The 23,983-nt window shown below is 46.2% G+C and overlaps 2 protein-coding genes across 3 annotated transcripts; both read right to left on the bottom strand.

Annotated features, from left to right (window-relative positions):
• Positions 1 to 927: 927 nt before the first annotated feature.
• MTHFD2 (methylenetetrahydrofolate dehydrogenase (NADP+ dependent) 2, methenyltetrahydrofolate cyclohydrolase) lies at positions 928 to 9,020 on the bottom strand. Its single transcript, XM_061592733.1, has 8 exons — positions 8,440 to 9,020; positions 7,033 to 7,217; positions 5,342 to 5,464; positions 4,819 to 4,971; positions 4,626 to 4,733; positions 3,645 to 3,737; positions 3,141 to 3,266; positions 928 to 1,774 (listed from the first exon to the last, which is right to left on the bottom strand). The coding sequence occupies exons 1-8, from the start codon at positions 9,003 to 9,005 to the stop codon at positions 1,635 to 1,637; spliced, it is 1,494 nt and encodes a 497-aa protein (XP_061448717.1). The 5' UTR covers positions 9,006 to 9,020; the 3' UTR covers positions 928 to 1,634.
• A 3,353-nt stretch (positions 9,021 to 12,373) lies between these two features.
• Positions 12,374 to 17,691, bottom strand: BOLA3 (bolA family member 3). 2 transcript variants are annotated; one of them, XM_061593163.1, is made up of 5 exons: positions 17,551 to 17,691; positions 16,741 to 16,867; positions 14,236 to 14,324; positions 13,115 to 13,228; positions 12,374 to 12,732 (listed from the first exon to the last, which is right to left on the bottom strand). In XM_061593163.1, the coding sequence occupies exons 1-4, from the start codon at positions 17,590 to 17,592 to the stop codon at positions 13,157 to 13,159; spliced, it is 330 nt and encodes a 109-aa protein (XP_061449147.1). In that variant the 5' UTR covers positions 17,593 to 17,691; the 3' UTR covers positions 12,374 to 12,732; positions 13,115 to 13,156. The 2 variants fall into 2 exon arrangements, with proteins under 2 accessions (XP_061449147.1, XP_061449146.1); XM_061593162.1 differs by having other exon boundaries at positions 12,374 to 13,228; positions 17,551 to 17,689.
• Positions 17,692 to 23,983: the final 6,292 nt, after the last annotated feature.

The raw sequence follows: 23,983 nt of genomic DNA, 5'->3' as shown, positions 1-23,983 counted from the left end.
CCGACACTCCAGTTCCCAATGTCATAGATGTATTTTAGATATATACATACACCACTGATTTCAAAAGCAACAGATTTGCAGCATTAGGGTACTATCACATTGCTACTGTAGTAACATTTATATTTTAATAAATTTTTGAACCTCTTCTGCTTGTGGTGTGCTCATGAAAATTGTGTTCCTCTTAGAGTCAGTTCAGCATTTTGCTGAGGATATTCCAATTTACACAATTTCAAATGACTTTGATGCTTTAAACCAGGCTTTCCCCACCTGGTGCGAGTATAGCTGTATGATGGGAGATGTCGTTATCTAATAATTATCAGATGAAGTCTAATAATGCTGGATGTAGCCAGCATTATCAGACATTTTCAGACAGGAAATGGCAGTGTCAAAGTCAATATGCAACTCTACCAGATTGCAAATAACATACGGCATCAATGCTAGCATAAGCTTTCCCCTTTAGGGGAATATACAGTTTTTGTGGAGAAGTTGAATATACAACAGCAAAAGGGAACTCTTTTCTATTCTTATCTAAGGAAAACCAACGACATTTGCAAAGACTTGAATCCCTGGTATGGCACCCACCTTTGGCATGCAGGCATCTGCCTTACACCAGGTCCATCTAGCTTAGTATTGCCCAGAGCTTGGAGAAATTACTTTTTTGAACTACAACTCTCATCAGCCCAATCCAGTGGCCATGCTGGCTGGGACTGATGGGAGCTGTAGTTCAAAAAAGTAACTTTTCCAAGCTCTGGTATTGCCTACCCAGCCATAACCAGAGATGCCAAGGATTGATCTTCTGCACTTTTGCATTCAAAGCAGATGTTTTACCACCAAGTTACCAATCTTCCCTGGATGCAGAACCATTAAACTTTGCACTATTAATATCTCCCTTATGAGAGCAGACAATGGAACTCAGAAGTTTGCACGTGCTTTGGGAATTATTTTTATTCAGATGCAAATCCAAGCTTCCAGGAACAGCTCATGTAAAGAGCAAGGAAGCTTGAACCTTGCCCAAGAGAAACTCACCCAATTCATAATGGCTAATGCAGAGAATCTTACCCAAGTTCATAATGGCTAATGCAATGCTAGATCTCAAATACTGTCTAACTTTTAAGTCCTTTGAAAAATGTTAATGGCTCACATACTCAGCCTATAAACTGCATTGTTACAAGAGCTACTAAAACGTCAAACAAATAAGGCTTTGTAGAAAATAGCAACATCTGAGTACAGAATAGCTGCAGGGTAATCCTAGCAGATAACATTATTTCCTGGGTTCAGTTGAAGTTGGTTAATTGAAATTGTACCATGTACACACTAGGACATTTTGTACAATGCACACATATTCTTGGCCCTTAGTTACACCTCCCAGCTGGGCTTGGGAGATAGCACTATCCATCCTCTGTATTCTAATCACCTGCTTGGTTCCTGCACATCAATGCAGTAACAAATGATAAGAATCATGATGTACTGCGTATTGTGTTAGGCACTTTTGCGTTGGAACACAATTGCTTCAAATAAATAATCCAGAATGAGACTCTCCAATGAACTTTCATCCAGTAATAAATATTGCATTGTCCTTAGGCTGTGTTTGGGAAGTGATTTGGAATGTTGCTATTTGCCCCGGAAGTCCAACATTAAGCACTCAGTGCTTCCATCTCTTGCGGCCTCCACAGCTTCTTTGCCGCAATGATGGTGTTCTTCATGAGCATGGCAACAGTCATGGGGCCAACCCCACCAGGGACTGGAGTGATGTAGCTGGCTTTCTGCTTCACACCTGGAGAAGGGAAAGGAGATAATGTAGCACTGAGGAGAGAAGAGGGCAGCTTCTTTGCAGCGAGTAGGGCCGAGTGGGAGCCACAATCCTGAAACTCATCATGAAAGTTACATTTAATGTTTTCAAGAATCTGCTTAGCCTCCAGTTAAAAGAATCTGGAAAGGACTATGGTGACAGAGCAGAGCAGAAAAAATGACTTGGATGTTATGGCTAGATGGCCAGTAGGGCAACGTAAGTGCCACGATCCCTCTGTCTATGGCACTATTGTCACTTCCCCCATAGCCATCCAGAAAGCCACCAGAGATCCCTCCCAGATTCTGAGCCTTCAGATATTTTTGAGCCTTTGTGCCTCCAAGCTGGTTACCAAAACCAAAAAGACAACTTTTAAGAACTAAAAAGATTTTTTTAAAATATATTAAAAATTAGCATTGTGAGATGACTCTGCATTTGTCTCCTTATCCTATAAGAGATTCAGAATCCTTCTTAACCTGTACAGTACAAATTCCAAAAATGAGCTGCAATGCACTTCAGTGTCCATGACCTGGATCAAGCTCTCTCTCATTCTTGATTCTAGACAGCTTAAATATTAAGTGCATTGCAGCACTATCAGGTAGAGTGGGGACAGTCCCCCTGTGGTGCAACATCAGCAAATGACCCAGGCCTAGACTCAAACTGGGTGATTTTCAAGCTTTTCCCAGCACCCACAAACACAGTGGTGTACATCATCAGGAATTCTGAGCAGGTGCCCATCCTTGTGCTACCAAAACAGTGGCCAAGTCAACGTGTTGCTCCCTCATGCAATAAGCAACCTGTTTAAGATGTTAGCTCAGCTTATATTTACACTATCAAGAGCTGCATGGAGCAGACATTTCTGCTACAGCTTTCAGTAATTTGATCTCTTGCCCTGCCTTGCTGAACAAGCAGGACTTCACTCCATGCTGCCAACAGCAGCGTGAATTCAAAATCTGTAGCCCATCAGCTGCTTCATCCAACACAGAAGTTGCAGGATAAAGTTACAAGGATGAATTACAACCTTTTTTTATGGGAGACCTTAAGTAACCAGATATCCTCCGCATCTGGCTCATCCACTGCCTTATAGGAGAAGCTATGCAGCTTGTTCAAAACTACAACTCTCCCAAGTGCAGCTGAGGCAGCAGCAGCCTATCAGCCTAACCCAGCCTTCCACAACTCGACGCCCTCCAAGTGTTTTGGACTACCTTTTCCCATCAGCCCCAACCAGCACAGGCCTGAAGGGCATTGTAACTCAAAGCAGCTGGAGGGCATCAGGTTGCAGAAGGGTAGCCTAACACAAGACAAGATCAGTCACTATGAGGCTGGGGGTCCAAATACAAAGCACCTTCCATACCTTCAAAATCCACATCTCCAACAAGCTTTGGTTTGGCAGTAACAGGGTCCCGGACTCGGTTTATGCCAACATCAATAACAGCAGCTCCCTCTTTGATCATGTCGGCTGTAATCAGATTAGGGATGCCTGCAATTCAACAATTCAAGAGTTATTTTAACTCATTCACTTTCATTTTTGACTCGCCTTTCAGCAAGGTATACATAAGGAAGCTATTGGTCTCCATCTAATGTAGCTGCAGGCAGATCACAGGGCAAGGCTCAAGGATCCTTCCCAGAAGGTTTGAGATCTGGACGAAGTGGGCCCTAGTGTTCTTCATAACATAGGGCAATTGCTAGAAGCATCTGGCCATCTGCTTGAGAAGAACCTTAGGAAATGCCACAGGCAGAGGCATTAGAGTCCTAGAGTTACTCCTAGCACAGCCACTACAGGAATGGCCAGCACATTGTTCAGGAGCTTCTCCTTTTAGCCTGCTTTTCTTAAAGAGCTCGGCTTACAGGACCTTACCTGCAGCTGCAACCACAATGTCAGCAAGGATTGTATGCTGCTTGAGCTGTTCTTTTGGAGTGTAGCGGTGAGAAATTGTTACTGTTGCATCCCCTGAAAAGAACAGTTACGGTGAGAACACACAGAGCTTCCAGGTAGCCACCTAAAGCAGTGGCCTTGGGAAAAGCAATCAATACTGAATGAGCGAGCAGGAAGGTGGACTGTCATTTTGATCAGCGGCAACAGCCTCCAAGCAACCTCAGCTGATGTCAAATGAGGCTGCACTCCCTCTGGCAATTTGCCACCAGCCCCTATCACGACAGGGTTTTCATTTCCAGTGAAACAGACTGGGTTTAGTTACTTTGCTTATTACCACTAAGATCTCTCAGCACCTCAGGAAAACCCACCATTTAGAAGAGAGTTTAACGGTTCAGTCAACTGCTTTTGTTGTCTGAAGGGCAGATGTAGGTTACATGACATTTCCAAAGGCAGCTTCTATGCAGTGCCGGAGTTAGTAACTTTATGGCAGAGCTTGGAAAAGTTACTTTTTTGAACTACAACTCCCATCAGCCCCAGCCAGCATGGCCACTGGATTGGGCTGATGGGAGTTGTAGTTCAAAAAAATTAACTTTCCCAAGCTCTGCTTTATGGACAACATGCCAGAGGCAAAAGGGAGCACAGCAACAGGTTTTACTCTTCTTCGTACAGTAAAGTCAGAGGTTTCCCCATACACTCCACACAATCCCCAGTTCAAGGCCATGTTCCAGCCAGGCAAAAACACTTCAGGAGGACACAGAACCCGGGGGAAAAGGTGTGACATCACCAGCCAGATGAATGGCTGAATTGCAGCAGACCCGATAGTCTGGAGCCATGCCAAAAAAACAATATTCACAGTAAAGATGGCTTGTTGCCTCCCAGAAAGGATAGAAATCTTCAGCCTTATCAGAAAATGAAACCCTGGGGGGGAAGCATCTCATGCTTGGCGACCCACTGTGATCTTACCTCCAGGACGCTCATGCCTGCCGTCAGTATGAAGAAGCATTGCAATGGGCATCCCAACGTTCTTTGACCGACCAGCCACAACAACGTTTTTTCCCAGGGTTGGGATTCCTGCAACACAGCACAGACACCCAATAAGGCTCTGCACTTTTTAAAATGACTTTGGAAATCAGAACTATTTGCACACCACACCTACCAGTTCTCTTGATGATTTCCCACACACCCCAAGGGGTTGCTGGCAGCATGGAGTACTGGTCAAGGCACATCCGGCCCACGTTGACAACATGAAAACCATCCACATCTTTTTCAGGAGTCACAGCATTGCAGACCTTCCGCTCGTCAATGTGCTCTGGAGGGAAAGTAGGGCATTTTAGTGCTATGCACTCCATGCGTACAATCCCAGGAAAAGCAATTTATTCAAGTATGTGTCAGGAGATGGCACATCAAGAGGAGTTAATGTTAAAGTACTTCATCAAACGGACATACCCACACATCTAACTGTTAAACACCTTGCTATATAAATAACACCATACCATACACTGAAAAGCGGATTAATCTGTAAGGGAATGACTGCATAAGTGTGAAATATCCTGCCTTAAGCAACCCTGGGTGAATGCAAACCTGGCTCCCTTCTGCCTCTGTAATTCAATCCACATTTCAAAGGCACAAATGTTCCTGAAATGGCTGATGAAGAGCTTCTCCTAAAGCGGCACACTCACCAGGTAAAGGGAGCTGAACAAGGAGGCCATCTACATTTGCGTCGTTATTTAGCTTGCTGATTAAATCAAGCAACTCCTCTTCAGTGATGGAAGCTGGCTTCAGGATTGTTTCACTGCTGATTCCTACAAGAACCAAAAATCACGTAAGAAGGTCAAAAAACAATTGAAGTTGCTAACCACACTTCATGAGTAAAAACCAAGGAATAGCTCCTGGGTAAGCTCCACTGCAGTGAGGCACTTTATTGGGGGTTGACAGGGAGTAAAAGCCTACACAAGTCTCCCTGGTCCAAAGCTACCCGCAATTAAAAGGACAGGCATTCTCAGGAGAGAGGGAACAACAGTATGCAAACCGCAGTACACACAAACTTAAGGGGGTAAATACCATTTGGAGAGAAACATTTGATAATTAAACTCTAAAAAATAATAAACTGATGCGAAAAAGATGCAGCTGGAAAAGCAGAACAGAATACAGATGTTGAAATGTTTCTTAGAAGAACAACTTGAAGCAAGACAAATAAGCAGCATCCCATTTTGGCTTTTCTAGCAATCAGGGTGCCCTGGAGCATGGAGGAGGGACTTAATTTTGACATCCTCCAGGAGTGAATTAGTGAAGCCAGAATATCTTTAAATATGATCCTAGTAGGTCTGCAAACTATGCAAGGGAATTGCTGGCACCAACTAAATGAAGCCACGAATGCTGGAGTTGCTTAGTAGCACAGAAATGTTGTGCAGCTTCTGGAGGAGACATAAGGCCCACTGCCCTCAAGTCAAGCTGCTATCCGTAACTGCAATCTGGCCAGCGAAAGGGAAAAGCTCAAGTGGCTCCAAGTGGGCCACGCCCCAGGGTCTTTCTGCCATAAGGCAGCATCTCCTTTTACACTTTCCACTCAAAAGTCACGTCTAGAGCAATGTCCCAAAGATGACTGGCAATGCGAGACACTGAACAACTGCTGCCAAGGGCAGAAGTGGCCAGCCGGCACCTTGTAGTAACTTAAGGGGGGGCTGACCCAAGCCCAGCAACCCAGGAGGTCTTTTTAAGATTTTAGGCTTCTGTTGCAGCACAAGGTAGTACCAAAGAGGCAACAACTGCTGCATATTTCTGCTTTTCCAAGTCCTGCATTCACGCTATGGTTGGGACAGCAGACGGCAAGCCGCTCCAGAGAGCCAAAGCAGGTGGCTGGTGGTAGCGGACAGCCACTTTGGCAAAGCCCTGGGGCAGCCAGGCATACAGCTGAAAGACACAAGTCTGCAAACCAGTTGCTTCAAGGCCCAGAAATTTAGGGAAGGGGGGAAGACTTGCGTTGCATACAAAGGTACTCGGTTCAGTCCCTGGTCTCTCCAGCCAGGGCTGGGCGAGAGACCTCTCTTTCCCCTGGGCTCTTCCTGGGAGAAAGGGCAGGATATAAATTTAATAAACAATTCCTGAGGACCCCTGCCAGTCGGAATTCCATACACGGAGCAGGAGTCCCAACGCTCAAAGGCAAGAACAGGCGAGACGGAGGCGGCAGCCGGCACTGGCTCCAGCAGCACTTCCCTGGAGATGGTCAAGAGACAACCCCTCTGGCGCTGTGGTTCCTCTAGAGCGCCTGGGGACCGGATGCTATTCCAAGGCCTTTTCTCCCGCAGCAGCAAGAGTGCCATGCCTTGCTATCGCTGAAGACCCCACGCGGCAGAGGCAGCTAAGAACATACCTACATCAGCCGCAGCTCTGGTTTTGTTCAGTACATAGGAGTGGCTTGCAGGATTTTCACCAACTAGAACCACACTGAGACGGGGCCTTTTGTTTCCATCTGCCACCCACTGCTCCACTTCGTGGCGGGCCTCTTGTCTGATTTGCCGTGCCAGCTTTCTCCCAGAAATAACAACAGCTTCGTTCCTGCAAGAAGAGCATTTTTCAAGCTTCTTGTCTCCCCCCCCCCAATCTCTGTGATGACATATTGGAAATCCATCATTCTCCACCCCCAAGGCAGCTCATACACATTCGCAGGCTCGCTTCTCCCTCGAGCAAATTCTCCTCCCCCGCCCCACGTAGCCTTCCTCGCGCTGATCTCGGCAGACTCAGCCCGCCCCGCGCAACGCCCGCCAACTTCAGCCGAGTCGTTTAATAGCAGTAGCAGATTCGAAGAAGAGCCGCCTGCCCCCCCATTCCCATCGGCTTCTTTTCTCGCACAAGGGCTGTCCTGCCCTGCCCCTCTTTTCCGAGGCTGGGCGGCGACGCGCCTCCGCTTGGGGAAGCGGCAGCCCCGCCCGCACCCGCCGTGCAAGCCGCGGCGGCGATTTCATCAGCCTGCAGCCCCCCCGGCCGCCGCCAGGGGGAGCCACGACACCGGCCCAGGTGGGGCTCCCGTGGGCGCCCACGGAGAAGCCGGAGAGGCGGCACGCAAGGCAGGCAGGCCGGCCCGGAAAGAGGGGAGGGGGCCCACGGGCTGACCACGGGAAGCGCCGCCAGCAGCCCACCCCCGCCTCTTCCCTTCTCCAGGCGCGCTGCTGCAGCTCAATGGCGAATCCCGGCCAGGACCAGGCCTCGCTACCGCCACCTACTGTCAGCCTCGCGTAACACACTTCATTCACAACCTTGCGAAGCTCCGTGTCTCTAACAAGCTGCCGAACGGTCCGAGCCGCGGAGACTCGCGTGTCTCTCCACGGGCCAGACCCGCATCCAGGTCCCCACAACGCTAAGCTTCCGGAGAAGGGGGTCTCTCTGCCTTCCACATACGCAATGCAGCCCCAAATGACGCGGCCCACGGTTTGCACCGCCCCAATCCCCGGAGTCCGACCCAGCACAAGGCACTCCAAAGAGCGCAGCCTCCCGTGAGGACTCCAGACACGGCGACTTGTCTCTGCTGCCCTTTCAAGCGGAACGCGCTGAAGTCCTTCGGAGTTGGACAAAAGAAAAACACCCGCCGACCCGTAGTTGCCCCCCTCCCTGCGCCTCGGCCACTCAGCATCATCTGTTTGACCCTGCTTCAGGCGCGCCTTGCCACCTGCCCCCCATAATAGGGTTGACTGCGCCTGGCTATGGAAGCTCCATCACTTTCTTGAGCCCCAGAGTGGACCGCCCTCCTCACCCCACGCCCACCCCAGGACCCTGGCCATACCTGGGCGCGGTGAGATGGAGCCGGCGCGCGCCTCTTGGGAGCGAAAGACGATGGCAGCGGCAGCAGCAACTGCCCTGGCCCGCTGAAGCGCCCTGGGCCAAGAGCCGGAGCAGCGAGAGCGGTGCGAGAGCGACAGTCACCATGACGACGGAGACCAGGCAAACGGGAAGACCGGCCGGCCGGAGTGCAGCCTTATAAACGTTCTGCCCCGCCCCGTCGAAGCCGGGCGCGGCACCATTGGCTAGAAGGGAAGAAGGACGCGGCGGGGCGCCAATTGGGCAAGGGGCGGGAATGACGCAATCGCAGGGCTCGGCGACGGGAGGGGGAGGACTTCCAAAGAGCTGGGCGGCTCGTAATTGGTGGACGGGAAGGCTGATGCAACCTAGCAACTGAAGGGGAGGAGGAAGAAGGCAGAGAGGGGGTTGCCTTAACTGTTGTCCTGGATCCTGGCTGAAGGCAGGCAAGAATAAGTAGGCAATACGGGGGAAGGGAGGAGTGTAGTTGTCAGGGGCGGGGATCTGAGGCCCTTTACTGTTTTGGCAGCAGGGTCCCAATTTCTTCAGCATCCTATCGGACAATGAGCATGAAAGGGGAGTGCGTTAGCCTCTGAGAAGAGTCTTCTAACATGCTGCCTTGCCCTTTCCTACTGATTGTAGCCAATCAGAGTGAAAGGTGAGTCAGCCACTGAGAGGGCTCTTCTCAGCAGCTAACACTCTCCCTGTTGATGCTTATTGGCTCCTAGGAGCATGTTGTTGTGGGAGAAGTCATTAACAAGGACCTCACTCTCAAACCTAGCAGCAAAAAAAGCAGGAAAGGGTGTGGCTGTGACTAACATGAAGGGACCGTTCACTTCTGCATTGGAGGGGTTTGCGCAAGCAGGAAAGCATGTGGAGATTTTTTTCCTGTATGTGTGTGTGTGTGTGTGTGTGCACGCACACACACATGCCTGTGGAGGAGGGCTCTTCCTTGGGCTGGAGTTTGAAAGGGGCTGAGTGGAGATCAGGGACCTCCGGGGAGAGTCACCTCCAGGTCTTTTATGGCGGGACAGAAGAATTGCCCACGCTTGGTCAGCACAAAGTCCAGCCCAGTCTCAAGCCAGCCCTCTCCCAAGTTGTCCCCACACAGACAAGCAGCTGATGCTCGAAGGTAGACTGGCTCTGTCCATGGAGGCTCACAGGAACTCCATGGAGGCTTGTCCATTTGGGCGAATGGAGCTCTGGCAGTCCTCATATGCATCATGCCTCCTTGCTCCTTCTAGTCAGGTGCAGCTGATGGATTTGGTAGGCCTGGCTCGCTGGGGAAGTTGCTGTTCTGGGCCATTTTCCAGACAAAAAATACATTATAGCTTGGAATGGGTATTGCAACATGGTTTCCGTGGCTTCTTGCATGAATCCCATCTACTCACGTGCAACTGGTGGATTGGGTAGGTCTGGCTTGCTCGGTCCGTTCTGTTCCAGATGGCATTGTGGTTGTTAAAGGGTTAATAAAACATATCGGAAGAGGTTTTGTTCTTAAATATTGTTCTCAAGTGTCTCTAACACATCCCAGTGTTTTTCAGTATCATTTTCTTTTATACAGGGCCTGTTAGCCGTTCCAACTTTTCTGCCACCCCTCCTTGTCTGTTGCCCTTGCAGAATTCAGCAGGGGAAAGGATAGCGATAAAACCAAAGCTGGCTGGCTCTGCCTGCCATTGGCTCTGGCTCCATCTACCGTTGGTCTCTCTGCCTTCCGCCCTCTCAGTCCCAATGGGCACCTGCAACCACAGTAGGAGCTGACTTGCTGGATCAGGCCAAGGTCTGCTGGGGTAGACTCTTTATCCCACATCTCACCAGAGTTCTTAACATCTCCTTCTCTAAAGAACACTTGAATATTGAATTACCCTGAAAACAACTCTGCACTCCTCAGACAAGCCATGCTTGCTTGGATAGGAAATTTTAGAATCTGCACCAGAAATAAAAGATGTTTCTAACATCTACACAGAGCTTAACACACTTTGTGTTTGTTGGTGGTAGAACAGATGGGTGCAGCTGCTTCATATATGTGCACTTCACACATAAAGGTACTCTGAAGTTCATCCCTCCTACACATATTTCTCACAAACAGCAGAGGAGGTTGCCTGTATTGCTTAGTTCACGTGCTAAGAATTTGAAAAAAATGCCACACTTGCAGAAATTTAGCTGGTCATGACATAATTTTTTTTCCCATGGAGGGATTTTTGAATGAATATTCAATGTGACCCCCAGCAGTCTGGAGAGGTACAGCCCAGGCACAGACTAATTTTAAAAGTCCGCTGTTTGTGAGAACTAGGCCCTAGAATTAGACAGATGGGGTTGGTTCAAAATTGGCTCCTCTTAGTCTCTCCATTGCACTTCCTTTTTTACACCATGAGAAAAACATTTCTTTTTAATACTTTGCCAGTCCTGCTGGCTCCCCCCCCCCATCCCCCCCAAAATCTAACTAAATCTGTCTGCAGGTAAGAATAGTGCAGGAAAGGAATTTTGCAGGTTTACATCCCATACTGTGTTCTGCCAGGTGACTGTTGAGGATTAATAGGCAAATAATAATGGGCAAATAATCACAATCAAAGATAGCTTTGAGAGGCTTCTCCATTTTCACATATGTTTGATTCTACTTAACTAGGGAAAACTATATTTAACCAAAGAGGAAAATAATTTAATATGTTTGAATTTTATAAAAGAAATTTATATTACATTTTAAAAACCCTGATATGAAAATAAGAATTCCTCTTAAGACAGTATACTTGCATTCTGGAGAAACTGGCTTGAAACTTTGGTATCTTCCATTTAGTAGAATAAAGCCTCTAAAAGTAGTCAAAGGTGGCACCTTTCTGCTTAACAAACGCAACCTGTTTAACAGTGTAATCTTGTATTCCATTTATGCTGACTGCAGTAGTATAGGATACCATCTAAATCCCTTGCCAGCCAATTCTAAAGATTGCTCATTCTGGGAATCTATGCTAATGTTGCACTGCAATTATCCCAGCACAACTACGCTGGCCTAGGACCATCACTTCTTCTAGCAGAGTCCCTGTACCTTTGCAAGTTGGTTGACAGACAGTTATGGCAGTTGAAGCCATACCTACTATGGCGCTTAAGAGGAAGAAGAACCTGCTTCTTTGAAGTAAGTGGTGATGGCAGTGATACACTACGAGTATCTACCCTTCCTTCTCTCTGCGCCTGTTTTCCTTCCAGTGCAGTATGTTGTTGGGTAAGCTATGTATGTGGAAAAAGGGGACTCTAACCCTCATTACAGTGATCCCTGGACCATTTATATAATGAATATATATCATCCCTTTATTTCTCGATTCCAGTGTGATTTACTGTGAATTAAAATAAGTGAATTAAAACAAGAAGCTACACTATCACAAAACCACAAAGTAAAACAGCTGTGGGAATAAAACACTTGCCTTCTGTTGAGTATATCACAGTGGTTCAAACAATGGTGAAGGTGTTGTGGTGTCTGCCTTTTTGTGTCTCATCCGTGTGATGAAGTAGCATGACATTGTGGAGGTATCCTGTCACTATGCATGGCTTGGCTCCTGCTATGCAAGGCTAATGTGGAGGCATCACAATGCCGCACTGTAATTCATGGGTGTCAGTAGTGTTGCCACGGATGCTGACGATTATCCAGTGCTGTTGCTACATTCTCTGTAGTTTGAAGTGATGGTGTTTTTCTTTCAACTTTGCTCTGAAAATGCATAAGATCCTGACTATGTTAAACATCTGTGTTACTTCTCCAGTGTAGCAGGGGCTATTGGGTTGCCTTTTAAGAGCAGTGGTGGTCCCCAGGGATCACAATGTCATCTGTGTCTAATTGTAATTGCAGACCAGCAAGTTACTGTTGTATTTCAGTGCAGCCCACCGTACAATACAATTTCAGTACAGAGTGCTTTGCAATTAGTCTGGAAGAAAAATGTAAGTGGCATTTTTATTTTTCATATTCAGAATTCAACACTTTTGCTTGTGCTACAGTGATAAACTACTCTTCACCTCATTTGACGTTTCAGGAAACTTAACTGCAATTTTAAAATAAGAGAGGACATATCACCTTCCTAGACAGCACAGGGGAAAGGCAGCGCTACTCATCATAGCTATTAAAAAACACATTGCTGGAATTGTTCAACCTTGAAAACTGGACTGTACATCACAGGTGGTTTAAAACAACTTCATTGCAAGAAAAACAGTCAAGTGTAAAAGGCACCTGTATTCCTCTTTCAATAATCTCTCTGTGCTTGTCAGTCTGCAATTCCTTCTGGGGTCCCGTTATCACCAACTGCAGCAACAAGTGAAGCAAAAAAATGCAGTACATTCCATCCATAGCTTTCCCTTGACGTGTTACATACTTTGGCATAAAAAGGGAAGGGCAATGAGTACCTCCTCCTTTTTAAAACATTCTCCATTTCCAACTTCCACTACCCTCAGACACTAGTCTTCTTGGAAGAAAGAGGTTACTCAATACGATTAAGAGAGCTGACTTTCACATCTAAAATAAGTGCTGCTTTTCAAACTACCCTTAGGCGTCCTTATTTTACAGCACACCAGCACAGTGATTTTATTTGTAGTATGATCAGAGGGAGATGGGAAAGAAGCACGGGAAGGTGGAAATAAAGGCTTCTGGCTGTATTGTGTGCCAATAGGCATCCTCTCAGTCTCACCAGTTTTTGAAATTCACAAATCTTGTGTTTCTTCAGCCACTCTTAGCTTCCATGCTTGGGAACAGAAGTAAATATCCGTAGTCCATGCATTGCTTTAATTTCTTCACTTAAGACCTAGAAGAAGAAAGAAAGCACTGCAAACAACTATACAAAAGGGGAGGGGAACAACCTCATAGAGCAGAAGGCAACCACCAAGCAGATGGCCCAAGACACACACACGCACACACAAATCGTAGCTTTTATTTGATCTGATGTATATTTTGGTTTCACAATGAGGAAGGGTGGTTTGGGCCATCTACCTGTGAGATTAAAAAGTACAAGTGGTTCAAAGCCAAAATAATACAAGATTATTTATGTCCAGGCATGGATGCTGATTGCAGGAATGTACTGAGCAGGAGGTTGTTACTGAACAGCTTCTGAGTATGGCAGCTCTCTTATACTCTGAACATGTGGACATAAAAAAAATTACTTTACTGTTTATATTAGCTCATCTCACCTAAGGTTGGGGACTACTGAACAAGCAGGGAGCAATCCAACCCAAGATCCACCAGGATGAGTGGGATTTGGAATAGGCAGATTTCCAGCAGAGGCTAGGCTCAGCCAGGGCTACTCCAGCTGAAGTTTCCCATCTCGGCTCAGCCAGAGATATGCCTGTGCACGTTCTCCAAGCTCAGCCAAAGTTGGGGTAAGTCCCGATAAACGGACATTCCGGGAGCGTGGCAGAAGAGAGTTACCCCTATTCCAAACTCCTTTCAGCTCAACCCAGCAGAAGTTACACTGGCAAAAAGGGTGGTGTAAGTCAAACTGTAGTGTAAAGACTTGTTTTCCCTCTGTGCCATTCTCTAGGCTTGCTCCTGAAAGGAATTTAGAACAGGGATAACTTACTCCATCTTAATCTAGGCTGGTGTAAATTCTTATGGTTTGGATTGCTGTGTTGGTTAATTTAAAGAAAATGGAATAGGGGATGGTATGGGGGACTTTGATCAGGAAAGAGCAGATTATCCTGAAAAATGCTTGAAACTCAAAAACTCATACCGAAGGCATCCATGAAACTCTAATATAATTTCCATTGAATCAACATAGAGGACAAAACTCAGCCCAGAATATATCAGCCGGCTTACCTGGTTGACCATTTGATGTTGCTGTACAGTTTTCTTCTCCTTAAATTCTTCAGACTCTATATGAATTTCATACATTGCTCCACAGCCACCTTGACAAAATGGATTTGATTTTACGACATTTTCAGCTATTTCGTTTTAACAATTTTTCATGCTCTTTAGCCTGATCTCAATTTTACACAGGGGATGCGGGTGTGCACATGATCAACCAGGGAAGAAAATTTATCTAGTAACAGAGGCTGTGTGACCATTTATAATTTTTAACGGTACAATATATCAATTGTGTAGCATCCTCTAGATACATGAGTGCCAACAACTTGAAGCTTATTCAAGGAAAGACAAAGATTATAATGGTGGCGGAGGCTATGTTGGGAAGCTTGTCAATTTTGCCATTCTGCATGAGGTTACACTCCCTCCAGTGTATAGTGGGGTTCTCTTGGCACCTACTTTCTTGTTAAATTCTCAGCTGATTGTAGTGGCCAGGAGGTGTGTCCACCAGCTCAGGCTTTCGAGCCAGCTGAATCCACTTGTTCCCAACAGGGATCTGTTTCCTGTCATCCATACTTTGGTAACCTCGTGTATTGACTACTGCAATGCAGTCTACACACAGCTGCTTTTTGAAGATGCCTGGGAGCTACAGAATGTCACAGCCCAATATAACTTCTATTCTGGTCTAATTGCACTGGCTGCTTTATATGCTTCACAGCCCAATTCAACATCTTGGCAATTACCTGTAAAACCTCCAAAGTCTGAGTCCTCCATATTTTCAGGAATGCCTCCTTCCCTATGTTCCTCTCCACTTCCAGAAGAGGGAGGGAAGCACTGCTCTGTGCCCCAGCCTCTCATACTAGCGGGATCTCTGAGGGCACAGACTCACATCTCTTTGCTTTGGAATGCATTTTGAAAAGTAGCATTTTGGACACCCAAAACCTGACTCTTTGGTGCTGGTTTGATTTGTTGTTGTTGTTGCTTTACATTCAAATTTATGTTAACTTTTTTTTTTAAGTTTTAATTTCACTCATCTTCAAAAATGATTTTAATGTTGCTGAGGTGATTTCCACTGTTTTACATACTGTACTTTGGCAGCAAAGAAAAGGAATAAAGTGCTAAATAAATAAATGAAATATTCATGATTGTAGCAGATACCAAATGAAAACTGCACCATATTCTGCAGTGTCCATCGTGCATGGGAAGACTAAGGCAGACATATCATCTGCCTGATATTTGGCCTTGAACATGGAAATGCACTGCCTTCAAGTCGACTGGACTTATGGCGACCCTATGAATAGGGCTTTCATGGTAAGTGGTATTCAGAGGGGGTTTACCATTGCCTTCCACTGAGAGGCAGTGACTGGCCCAAGGTCACCCAGTGAGCTTTGTGGCTGTCCGGGGATTTGAACCCTGGTCTCCAAGGTCGTAGTCCAGCACCTTAACCACTACACCACACTGGCTCTCAGTATTACTCAGAAGTATATTGCACATGTACGTGGTGGCTGTACATGCCAGCAAGTAATGTCGGAGCCATGAAGCTCACTGGGTGACCTTGGGCCAGTCACTGTCTTTCAGCCTAACCTTTCAGCTCTCACAGGGTTGTTGTGAGGATAAAATGGGGAGGGGAGAACCATGTACACCAACTTGTGCTCCTGGGAGGAAAAGATGGTATATGAGTGTAATAAATAAACAAACAGGAGGCTGCCTTATACCCTGTAAAACTATTTGTCCACCTAGGCAAATATTGTCTACTGTACTGAGCAGCAACTTTTCCAAGGTGTTCAGCAGAGAAGGGTCCTTTCTATCACCTTCTCCTTCAAACCCTTTTAAAACAGGAGATGGTGTGAGTGGAGTGCCTAGATAAAAATGTCAATTGCACTTAAAAATGGAAATGCACTGCCTTCAAGTCAATTCTGACTTATGGGCGACCCTATGAATAGGGTTTTCATGGTAAGCGGTATTCAGCAGGGGTTTACCATTGCCTCCCTCTGAGGCTGAGAGGCAGTGACTGGCCCAAGGTCACCCAGTCAGCTTTATAGCTGTGTGGGGATTCGAACCCTGGTCTCTCAGGTCGTAGTCCAACACCTTAACCACTTACACCAAGAAAGTCACAAAATGTGGAAAACAATGGATCGGGGCTTTTCAACTCATTTTTCAGTATAACTTTGCTAAATGCATCCAACAGCAAAAAAGAAAAACAGTGTTTCTCAGGAGCCTAATATAAGTTCACAAGGCGCACAATATGTCTCAAGGGGCACACAACACCAACTCTTAATCTTAACATTACATTACAATTAACCACATACAAATGCCTTTCTCCAAATCTTATCTACTGAAACTCTGATAACTACTCCAAAGGGAAGGAAAAGGTTAAGCAGCATGCTCAAACCTGTATCTGCAGACTGTTTCTGTGGATTAATATTAAGAGTTAAACAATCCTGTATTGGATCACAGGAAAAGCTGCAGAATTCCTCACAGTGACAAGTGTTCTGACAGAGCCTAAGCTTTGCTAATTACCTGATATATCTACTACTTTGATGGCAGCAGCCTGGGGAAACTTTTCTTTAAGGATTTGTGTCACCCTGACTTCTCCCTCTGTCTGTGAAGCAAAGGCTCGCACTATATTGTGCAGGTGAAAAAGGATCTAACAAAGAATGGAAACAGTACGTGTTAGTATGGATTGCCATCAGAATACAGCCAAAGATAATCATATCAAAGGATGCAAATGTCCCTACAGGAAGCTGCCTCAGCCCGAGTCAGGCTGCTGGCCATCTAGCTCAGCACTGCCTACACTGACTGGCAGCAGCTCTCCAAGGGTTTCAGGCATAAGCCTTTCCCAACCTTACCCGGAAATTCTGGGGGCTGAACTCGGGGCTCCTGCGTGCAAAGCACATACTCTACCACTGAACGTCCCATAAGGCAGAATGGCAAAAACATGCCTCGCTCGCTCTCCCTCCCCCTCCCTCCAGGCACGCACCCGAGGCGAAACATTTACAGCGATCCCACACCTCTCCGAGGGCCGGGGCTTATCGCCCGGGGGAGGAGGGCGCCAAGGAGGCCCTGGAGGGAACCCTCTCATTCTTGGAGCGACTCCACCACCCCAGGCACCCGACAGGCGCAGAGCGGACACTCCCGGAAACGTCCGAAGACCCTGGCACTGAGGTGGGTTGGGGACGAGCGAGAAGAGGAGCGCGTTTCGCCGGTGGCGCCTCTCCCCTTCTGCCCCGGAGGCCTCCCAGTCCAGCGACTCAGGGCAAGGGGAGAGACACGCCCAGCGGCCAACCCTCCAGCCCCGGGCCCTGAGCCTTATGCCGCCAGATCACCGACCTTCCCCCGACCAGCGGGCATCCTAGCAACAGCGGCGGCCATCGCACTCTTACGCCAGAGGGGAGCGACGTCCCTGGAAGATGACGTCAAGACTCCCCGGCCTCTGCCGCTTTCCTCAATAGTTTCAAAAGCATAGAGTTAGGAAAAGGTTAGAGCCACAATAAGCTCTTGTCTGAAAACGGACGTTCAGGTTCCTTTGGGTCCTTCGGCTGTTAGCGTCGCTATTTTGGGGCAGCAACGCATCCCTCCCAGGGGTGTAGTTGTCCAGGTTCTCAGGGGGTCTTAGACCCCTTACTTTTTTTAGGAGCAGGGTCCCAGCAGGGTCCCAGCAGGGTCTCTATGTCTCCAGAATCCTATGAGCCAATCAGCATGAAAGAAATGTGTGTTGGCCACTGAGAAAAGTCTTCTAAGTGTTTCCTTGTCCTTTCCTGCTGATTGGAGCCAATCAGAGTGAAAAGAGGTGAGTCAGCCACTGAGAAGACTCTTCTCAGTAGCTAACACACTCCTCTTTCATAGTCATTGCCTCCTAAGAAGATTTGTTGTGGTGGGTGAAGGCATTAACAAGGATCTCATTCTTAATCCAGCAGCGAAATAGGAGAGGAAGGAGAGAGGGCATAGCTGTGACTACCATGAAGGGACCCTGCACTTCTGAATTTGCCACTACAGTACTGAATTCCCTCCCCAACAAAAGGTACCAGTAACAAGAGGATAATCTCCTCATACTAACTCTGCTCACTTTTCTGAGTGAGAAACTGGTTGTTTTTCAAGTTTCTACAAAAATAGCCCTGCCAGTTCCAATTGCAATGCAGCCCTATGATTCCCATGCTGCAGGTAGTAGAAGCTAGGAGAGAGTGGCCTACAACAGCCTTGCAATGGGAACATGTGACTGAGGTGGGTTTAGATTCCCTGCAAAAAATACCCCTTCCGCACTCCAATGCATGCAGCCTCTGCTTTGTTGACTTGCAGGCAGGTGCGCTGTTCCTTGAAACACTGGAAAATACGACAGACTTTCACACAAGATAACAGAAAGAGCAACAAAAAGCTGTCGCTGCTAGCGTGTTTGTTTTGCGGGGGGGGGGACAAGAAGGAGATGTTGCTGCTGCCCAATAACAACACCTGGATTGCTTTGACCTTGGGCGGGTGGGTGTGCAGAACATCAGAAGAGCCCAGTTGCTGGACCAGGCCTGTGGCACTGGCTTGTGGCCCAACATAGTCTAGGATCCTGTTCTCACAGTGCCCAACCGGATGCCCTAATGGGAAGCCCTCAGTCTCCTTCCTACTTGTGATTCCCAGCAACTGTCTGGCATTCAGAGCCAAACTGCATAAGAACACAGCCAGTTAAAAATACCCCATTCAGCACTCCAATGCATGCAGCATTGATGGGGGGGGGAAAGGCAGAGGGGGATCAGGATCTACTACTGGTAGATGTTTTAGGGTTTGGCAGTACAGAATCATAGACTTGGAATGGACCTATAAGGCCACTGAGTCCAACCCCCTGCTCAATGCAGGAATCCAAGTTAACGCATATCCAGCAGGTGGCTGTCCAGCTGCCTCTTGAATGCCTCCAGTGTTGGAGAGCCCACCACCTCCCGAGGTCATCGGCTCCATTGTCTTACCACTCTAACAGGAAGTTTTTCATGAGGTTCAGCCAAAATCTGGCTTCCTGTAAGTTGAGCCCATTAATCCATGTCCTGCACTCTGGGATGATCGAGAAGAGATCCTGGCCCTCCTGTGTGACAACCTTTCAAGTACTTGAAGAGTGCTATCATATCCCCCCTCAGTCTTCTCTTCTCCAGGCTAAACATGCCCAGTTCTTTCAGTCTCTCGGGCTTTGTTTCTAGTCCCCTGATCACCTCATTGCCCTCCTCTGAATGTGTTTCAGTTTGTTTGCATCCTTCTTAAAGTGCATGTCCAGTACTCAAGGTGAGGCCTAACCAGTCTTGAATAGAGGGAAACCAATACTTCACATGATTTGTAAACTATACTTCTGTTAATGCAGCCTAAAATAGTATTTGCCTTTTTTGCAGACTTTTTTAGTAGATTGTTTAAGAATGGCAACAACAAAAAGGCACACACCAATTTGAAAACTCCGATTAACTAGGGGCAGGCTCTCGTGTGATAGGAGCCTGTGAGCTCCATTCCGGCTCACTGCTGAAAGCACCTCCCTTGGCTCAGAGGCATCTCGTTGCACCCCCTTTGCCCCGGCTCTGGTTGGGAGCTACAGAAACGAAAAATGTAGATTGGACAAGCCTGTACCTGGTCAACCTGGACAAGGGGGGGGCAGAGAAACACCTGAAAAAGCATCACAGAGTTATTGTGGGGGAAGATTGCATAGACTAGAGTCTGCTTAATCAGGACTGCCGGGCAGCGGGCGGGGAGACCTAATTTCCAAATAGTTTTTTTTCCCTGTGCAGTGCTGTCTCACTGTCTCAATTCCCATGGCAACCTTTGCTCTAACTTTTATTCCTTATCTTACCGAGCAGACCTTTCTGCAGTCTGTCTAGCACCACCAATAATTTGGCTTCCCCGATAGCTTTTACTGCCCTGGCAAGTCAAGCTGCAAGTAAAATAAAAAAATTTTCTTTGATTGGCTCCTCTCGGATAAAAGTTAGACCTGGAGAGGATGGTGGCTGATTCAAACACTGTTGTGGTCTGGTGTTGGCTATGTTCTCTGGTTTTGGATTAAATGCCCTTCTATTTCCTCATGCATACATAATCAATCTTTTTCTTCTTTGGAAAGTGGTGGGTATGGGTCTTCCAGCATTATTCTTTGCACTGCTTCTCTTTTCCTTTTAAGAGTATGCTTTTGTAGGCGGCCAGATGATGTCAAGATGCTGGTTTTAACCTATGAAGCCTAACAGTAAATGACTCAGGACCACAATACCTGACTGACCACCTCTCCTGACAAGAATATACCTAAACCATACAAGCATAATCTGAGGCCCATCTCCGGGTGCTCCCTCTGAGAGAGGCTTGGAGGGTGGCAACAAGGGAGACGGCCTTTTTAGTGGTGGCCCCACACAAGTGCAATGCTCTCCTGAACGAGACCTGCCTGGCTGGCGCCAACACTGACATCTTTTCAGCACCAGATTAAGGTTTTCCTCTTCTCCCAGGCATTGGATGGAATTTGAAAAGTTTTAAATCCCCTAGAGACTGCCCTGTTAGGCAATTGACAAATAATGATTTCAATACTTTAACTGTGGTCCTGTGAATGACTGCTTTCAGTCACTCCCTTCTATATTTTTACAGTTTTTCTGTACTTCAGAGTTCTTTGCCTCTTAATAATACCCATATTTGCATAGATTTTTATGTCAACCATTTCAGTCCTTAAGTATTGCTGACCCTCCAATTTATCTTTATGTGAAACATGGTTCCCAAATAAGCCCTGTTCTATCAAATCAGATGGGATTCAGTATTAACTACTTCTCCTGTTCCTGATAACTAATGTGTTTTTAAAGGACACCAATCTTCATCATATGAGATAGAAGCACTATTTTGACCATTGAATTCAAGACAACAAAACTGATAAATGGACATCTCTGCATTTGACTAGTGACCATAGAAGGAACCCAGGAAATTCAGCATGTGTTTTTAAATTGTTTTTTTTTTTAAAGAAAGTTTTTTAATTTGTATATTTGTTTTTAATGTTTTTAATTGTTGTAAACCGCCCAGAGAGCTTCAGCTATGGGGCGGAATACAAATGTAACAACAACAACAACAACAACAATAATAATAATAGTGCTTCTGTCAACAGCCCTTGTATGAGCCTGATGAGGTGAAAAGGAAAAATGGTGGAGGAAGGTACAGGTGTCATGATAAGATCTCTTTCCTGAATAGCTCAAGAGACTTGTGTTAACACCATTGAATCAGTTTGCCAGTTCTTTGATGAGTGACTGCATTGCACAGTTAGATGAGGCATCTAGAACTCTGCATCTCGGAGGGGGTTTTGGGGTGTGTATTTCTTCTCTTTTAAAGGATCGTATTGAATAGCACTCCCTTGTGGCAGCAGCAGGAATTGCAGAAGTGGCACTAGGCTAAACACTGTCTAGGAAGAGGCTGGGCAACTATTTAAGCTGGGCTGAGGCAATGAGCCAATGTGGTGTAGTGGTTAGAGTGTTGGACTATGACTTGGGAGACCAGGGTTTGAAGTTCCATACTAGAAAAGGCTTACTCTGTTTAATATCTTCCTGCCACCTAGCTGTTAAAGGCACAAGAGCCCTGCTCTCCTTCAGTGTCAGCCTTAATCCATTCAAAGAACTCGTTTCATGAGCTGCTAATGAGTTGCAGACAAACTGGAACAGGTTCAGAAGTGGGCAACAAGGATGATCAGGGGACTGGAAACAACTGTGGATCCACCTGAATATCCAGCCCAGAACATCACGGGGCACTCTGTCAAAAGCTTTGCTGAAGTAGAGATATATTATGTCCACAGCATTCTCACAGTCTACCAGAGAGGTTAGCCAATCCCATGTTTCCATTGGGGAGGGGAGATATGGGTGTTCTTGGAGGTGGGTTGGTGCTGCTGCTGTGAACACTTAAAATGTTTGTTGTTGTTCTTCAAAGAGGGTCAGAAAAGGAGTACCCAAATGATCAAGGGGATGGAGCAACTTCCCTATGAGGAAAGGTTGCAGCATCTGGGACTTTTTAGATCAGAGAAAAGATGGGTTAGAGGTGACATGATAGAAGTGTGTAAAATTATGCACAGCATGGAGAAAAGGGACAGAGATGTATTTCTCCATCTCTCATAACACTAGAACATGAGGACATTCCATGAAGCTGAATGTTGGAAGATTCCACAGTCAGAGGTGGTATAATTTGCCAAAGGACACCAAGTGAGCATCACAGCTGAGTGGGGATTTCAAATCCTTTTTGCTCAAATATGAAAAAGAAAAATCTTGCTGTAGTTATTATGAAGTATTAATAAATAACCACAACAGATGCACACACTGCTTGCTTTTCAACTGTTTTGTTCTTGAATTTATCCAAGCATAAGTATATGAGAAGAACTGCTGTAAATCGGAAACTGCTTTTGACTTTCTCCACCTGAAACACCATGCCCGGTTTTGCACTGAATGTAGCATTGCCAGCCTAAAATCAGCAGATGAAAGACGTACAATAATATAACTCATTAGCAGTTCATTTAACAGCTAGGTGGCAGGCAGATATTAAACAGAGTAAGCCTTTTCTAGTATGGAACTACAATTACGCTGAAAGCTTCACCTGTCGCTATTGTCTATCGAGCATCTTATTACTTGCATTTGACCCCTGATTTTGGGGGGGTGCTCCTTCCCCCACCTGCAAAAGAGGATACAAATTTGCATATGACATAAAGTGTGTGCAAATTTGTGTCTTCTTTTGTGAGTGCAGTAGGGGGCCAAATCTTCCTCCACTTGCAAAAGAGGGTACAAATTTGCATTTTATTTATTTATTAAATTTATATCCCACCCTTCCTCTGAGAAGGCAGCCAGAGTGGCAAGCAAAAACACTAAAAACACTCTAAAACATTGTAAAACAAAATGACATAGTGTGCAAATTTGTCTTCCTTGTGATTGCAGCAGGGGTCCAATCCACATACAGTCTACCGAAAATCCCAGAAAATCATGCTGACGCCCCTGAAAGGACAGGGGGAAACACCAGCTCTTTAGGACCCCAAGGATTCCTACTCCCTGGTGTTCAAATAACTCGCTTATCAATCACAGCCGACTCCACTTATTGGCTAACAACACCAGGTGGCTCATTTCACAGAAATCGCTTAGAAGGGCACCCCACACACATTTTACTTCATAACTTTCTAGGAGAATAAAACTTCATTCCCATATATCCACTGTAAGGTCAAAAATGGGGTGGAAGCAGGGCTGATTTATCCAGTAGGCACAGTGCCTAGGGCCCACAATACTTTTAGGGGCCCACGAAAATGTTTTAATTTCTTTTAAAATCAGAAGGAAAAAAATGAACTTTTAGGGTTGAAGAAAATCTTTTAATTTTTTTCTCACATCAGAAAAAAATGAAATTTTTAGGGCCCACGAAAATCTATTGAATTTTGCCTAAAACAGGGAAAAAATAAAATGTTGAAGTATTTAAAGTTATACCAAAAATAATTTTTAATATTGATATTATTGTGGAGGAAGGGGCCCATGAAGGCAAAAGTGCCTAGGGCCCACGAAAGTCATAATGCGGCCCTGGGTGGAGGAGAAAGTTGGGGGAAAGGGTGCCAAACCCGTCCTGCAGGAATGAAGCCACTCCTGATAACAGTATCAATTTCATGCAGCTGCTGCACCTGAGAGGAAGACAGTAGCAAAATGCATGAACTCAAAGCTTAAAACTAGCCAGAGAAATCCTGGATTAAGGGGTCAGAATTAGCTGTGGGATGAGTCCCATGCGGATCAGGAGGCAAGAAGTGGCAATACCAGGGGGAATCCTAATGTGGATATTA

The sequence above is a fragment of the Rhineura floridana genome, chromosome 12 (assembly GCF_030035675.1).
Source record: "Rhineura floridana isolate rRhiFlo1 chromosome 12, rRhiFlo1.hap2, whole genome shotgun sequence".
NCBI classification, from domain to species: domain Eukaryota; kingdom Metazoa; phylum Chordata; class Lepidosauria; order Squamata; family Rhineuridae; genus Rhineura; species Rhineura floridana.
Note: the sequence above shows the minus strand (reverse complement) of the source record. Positions and strands in the feature narration are given on the sequence as shown.

Coding starts and splice junctions, on each gene's coding strand:
- BOLA3 (XM_061593163.1), bottom strand. CDS start 17,592: ATGGCCGCCGCTGTTGCTAGGATGCCCGCTGGTCGGGGGAAG. Junction 14,325..16,740: donor CAAAGTAGTAGATATATCAG/GTAATTAGCAAA, acceptor CATTTTGTCAAG/GTGGCTGTGGAGCAATGTAT. Junction 13,229..14,235: donor AACATCAAATGGTCAACCAG/GTAAGCCGGCTG, acceptor TTCTTCTTCTAG/GTCTTAAGTGAAGAAATTAA.
- MTHFD2 (XM_061592733.1), bottom strand. CDS start 9,005: ATGCTGAAGAAATTGGGACCCTGCTGCCAAAACAGTAAAGGGCCTCAG. Junction 4,734..4,818: donor GGAAATCATCAAGAGAACTG/GTAGGTGTGGTG, acceptor GCTGTGTTGCAG/GAATCCCAACCCTGGGAAAA. Junction 1,775..3,140: donor TGGAGATGTGGATTTTGAAG/GTATGGAAGGTG, acceptor TCCCTTCTCCAG/GTGTGAAGCAGAAAGCCAGC.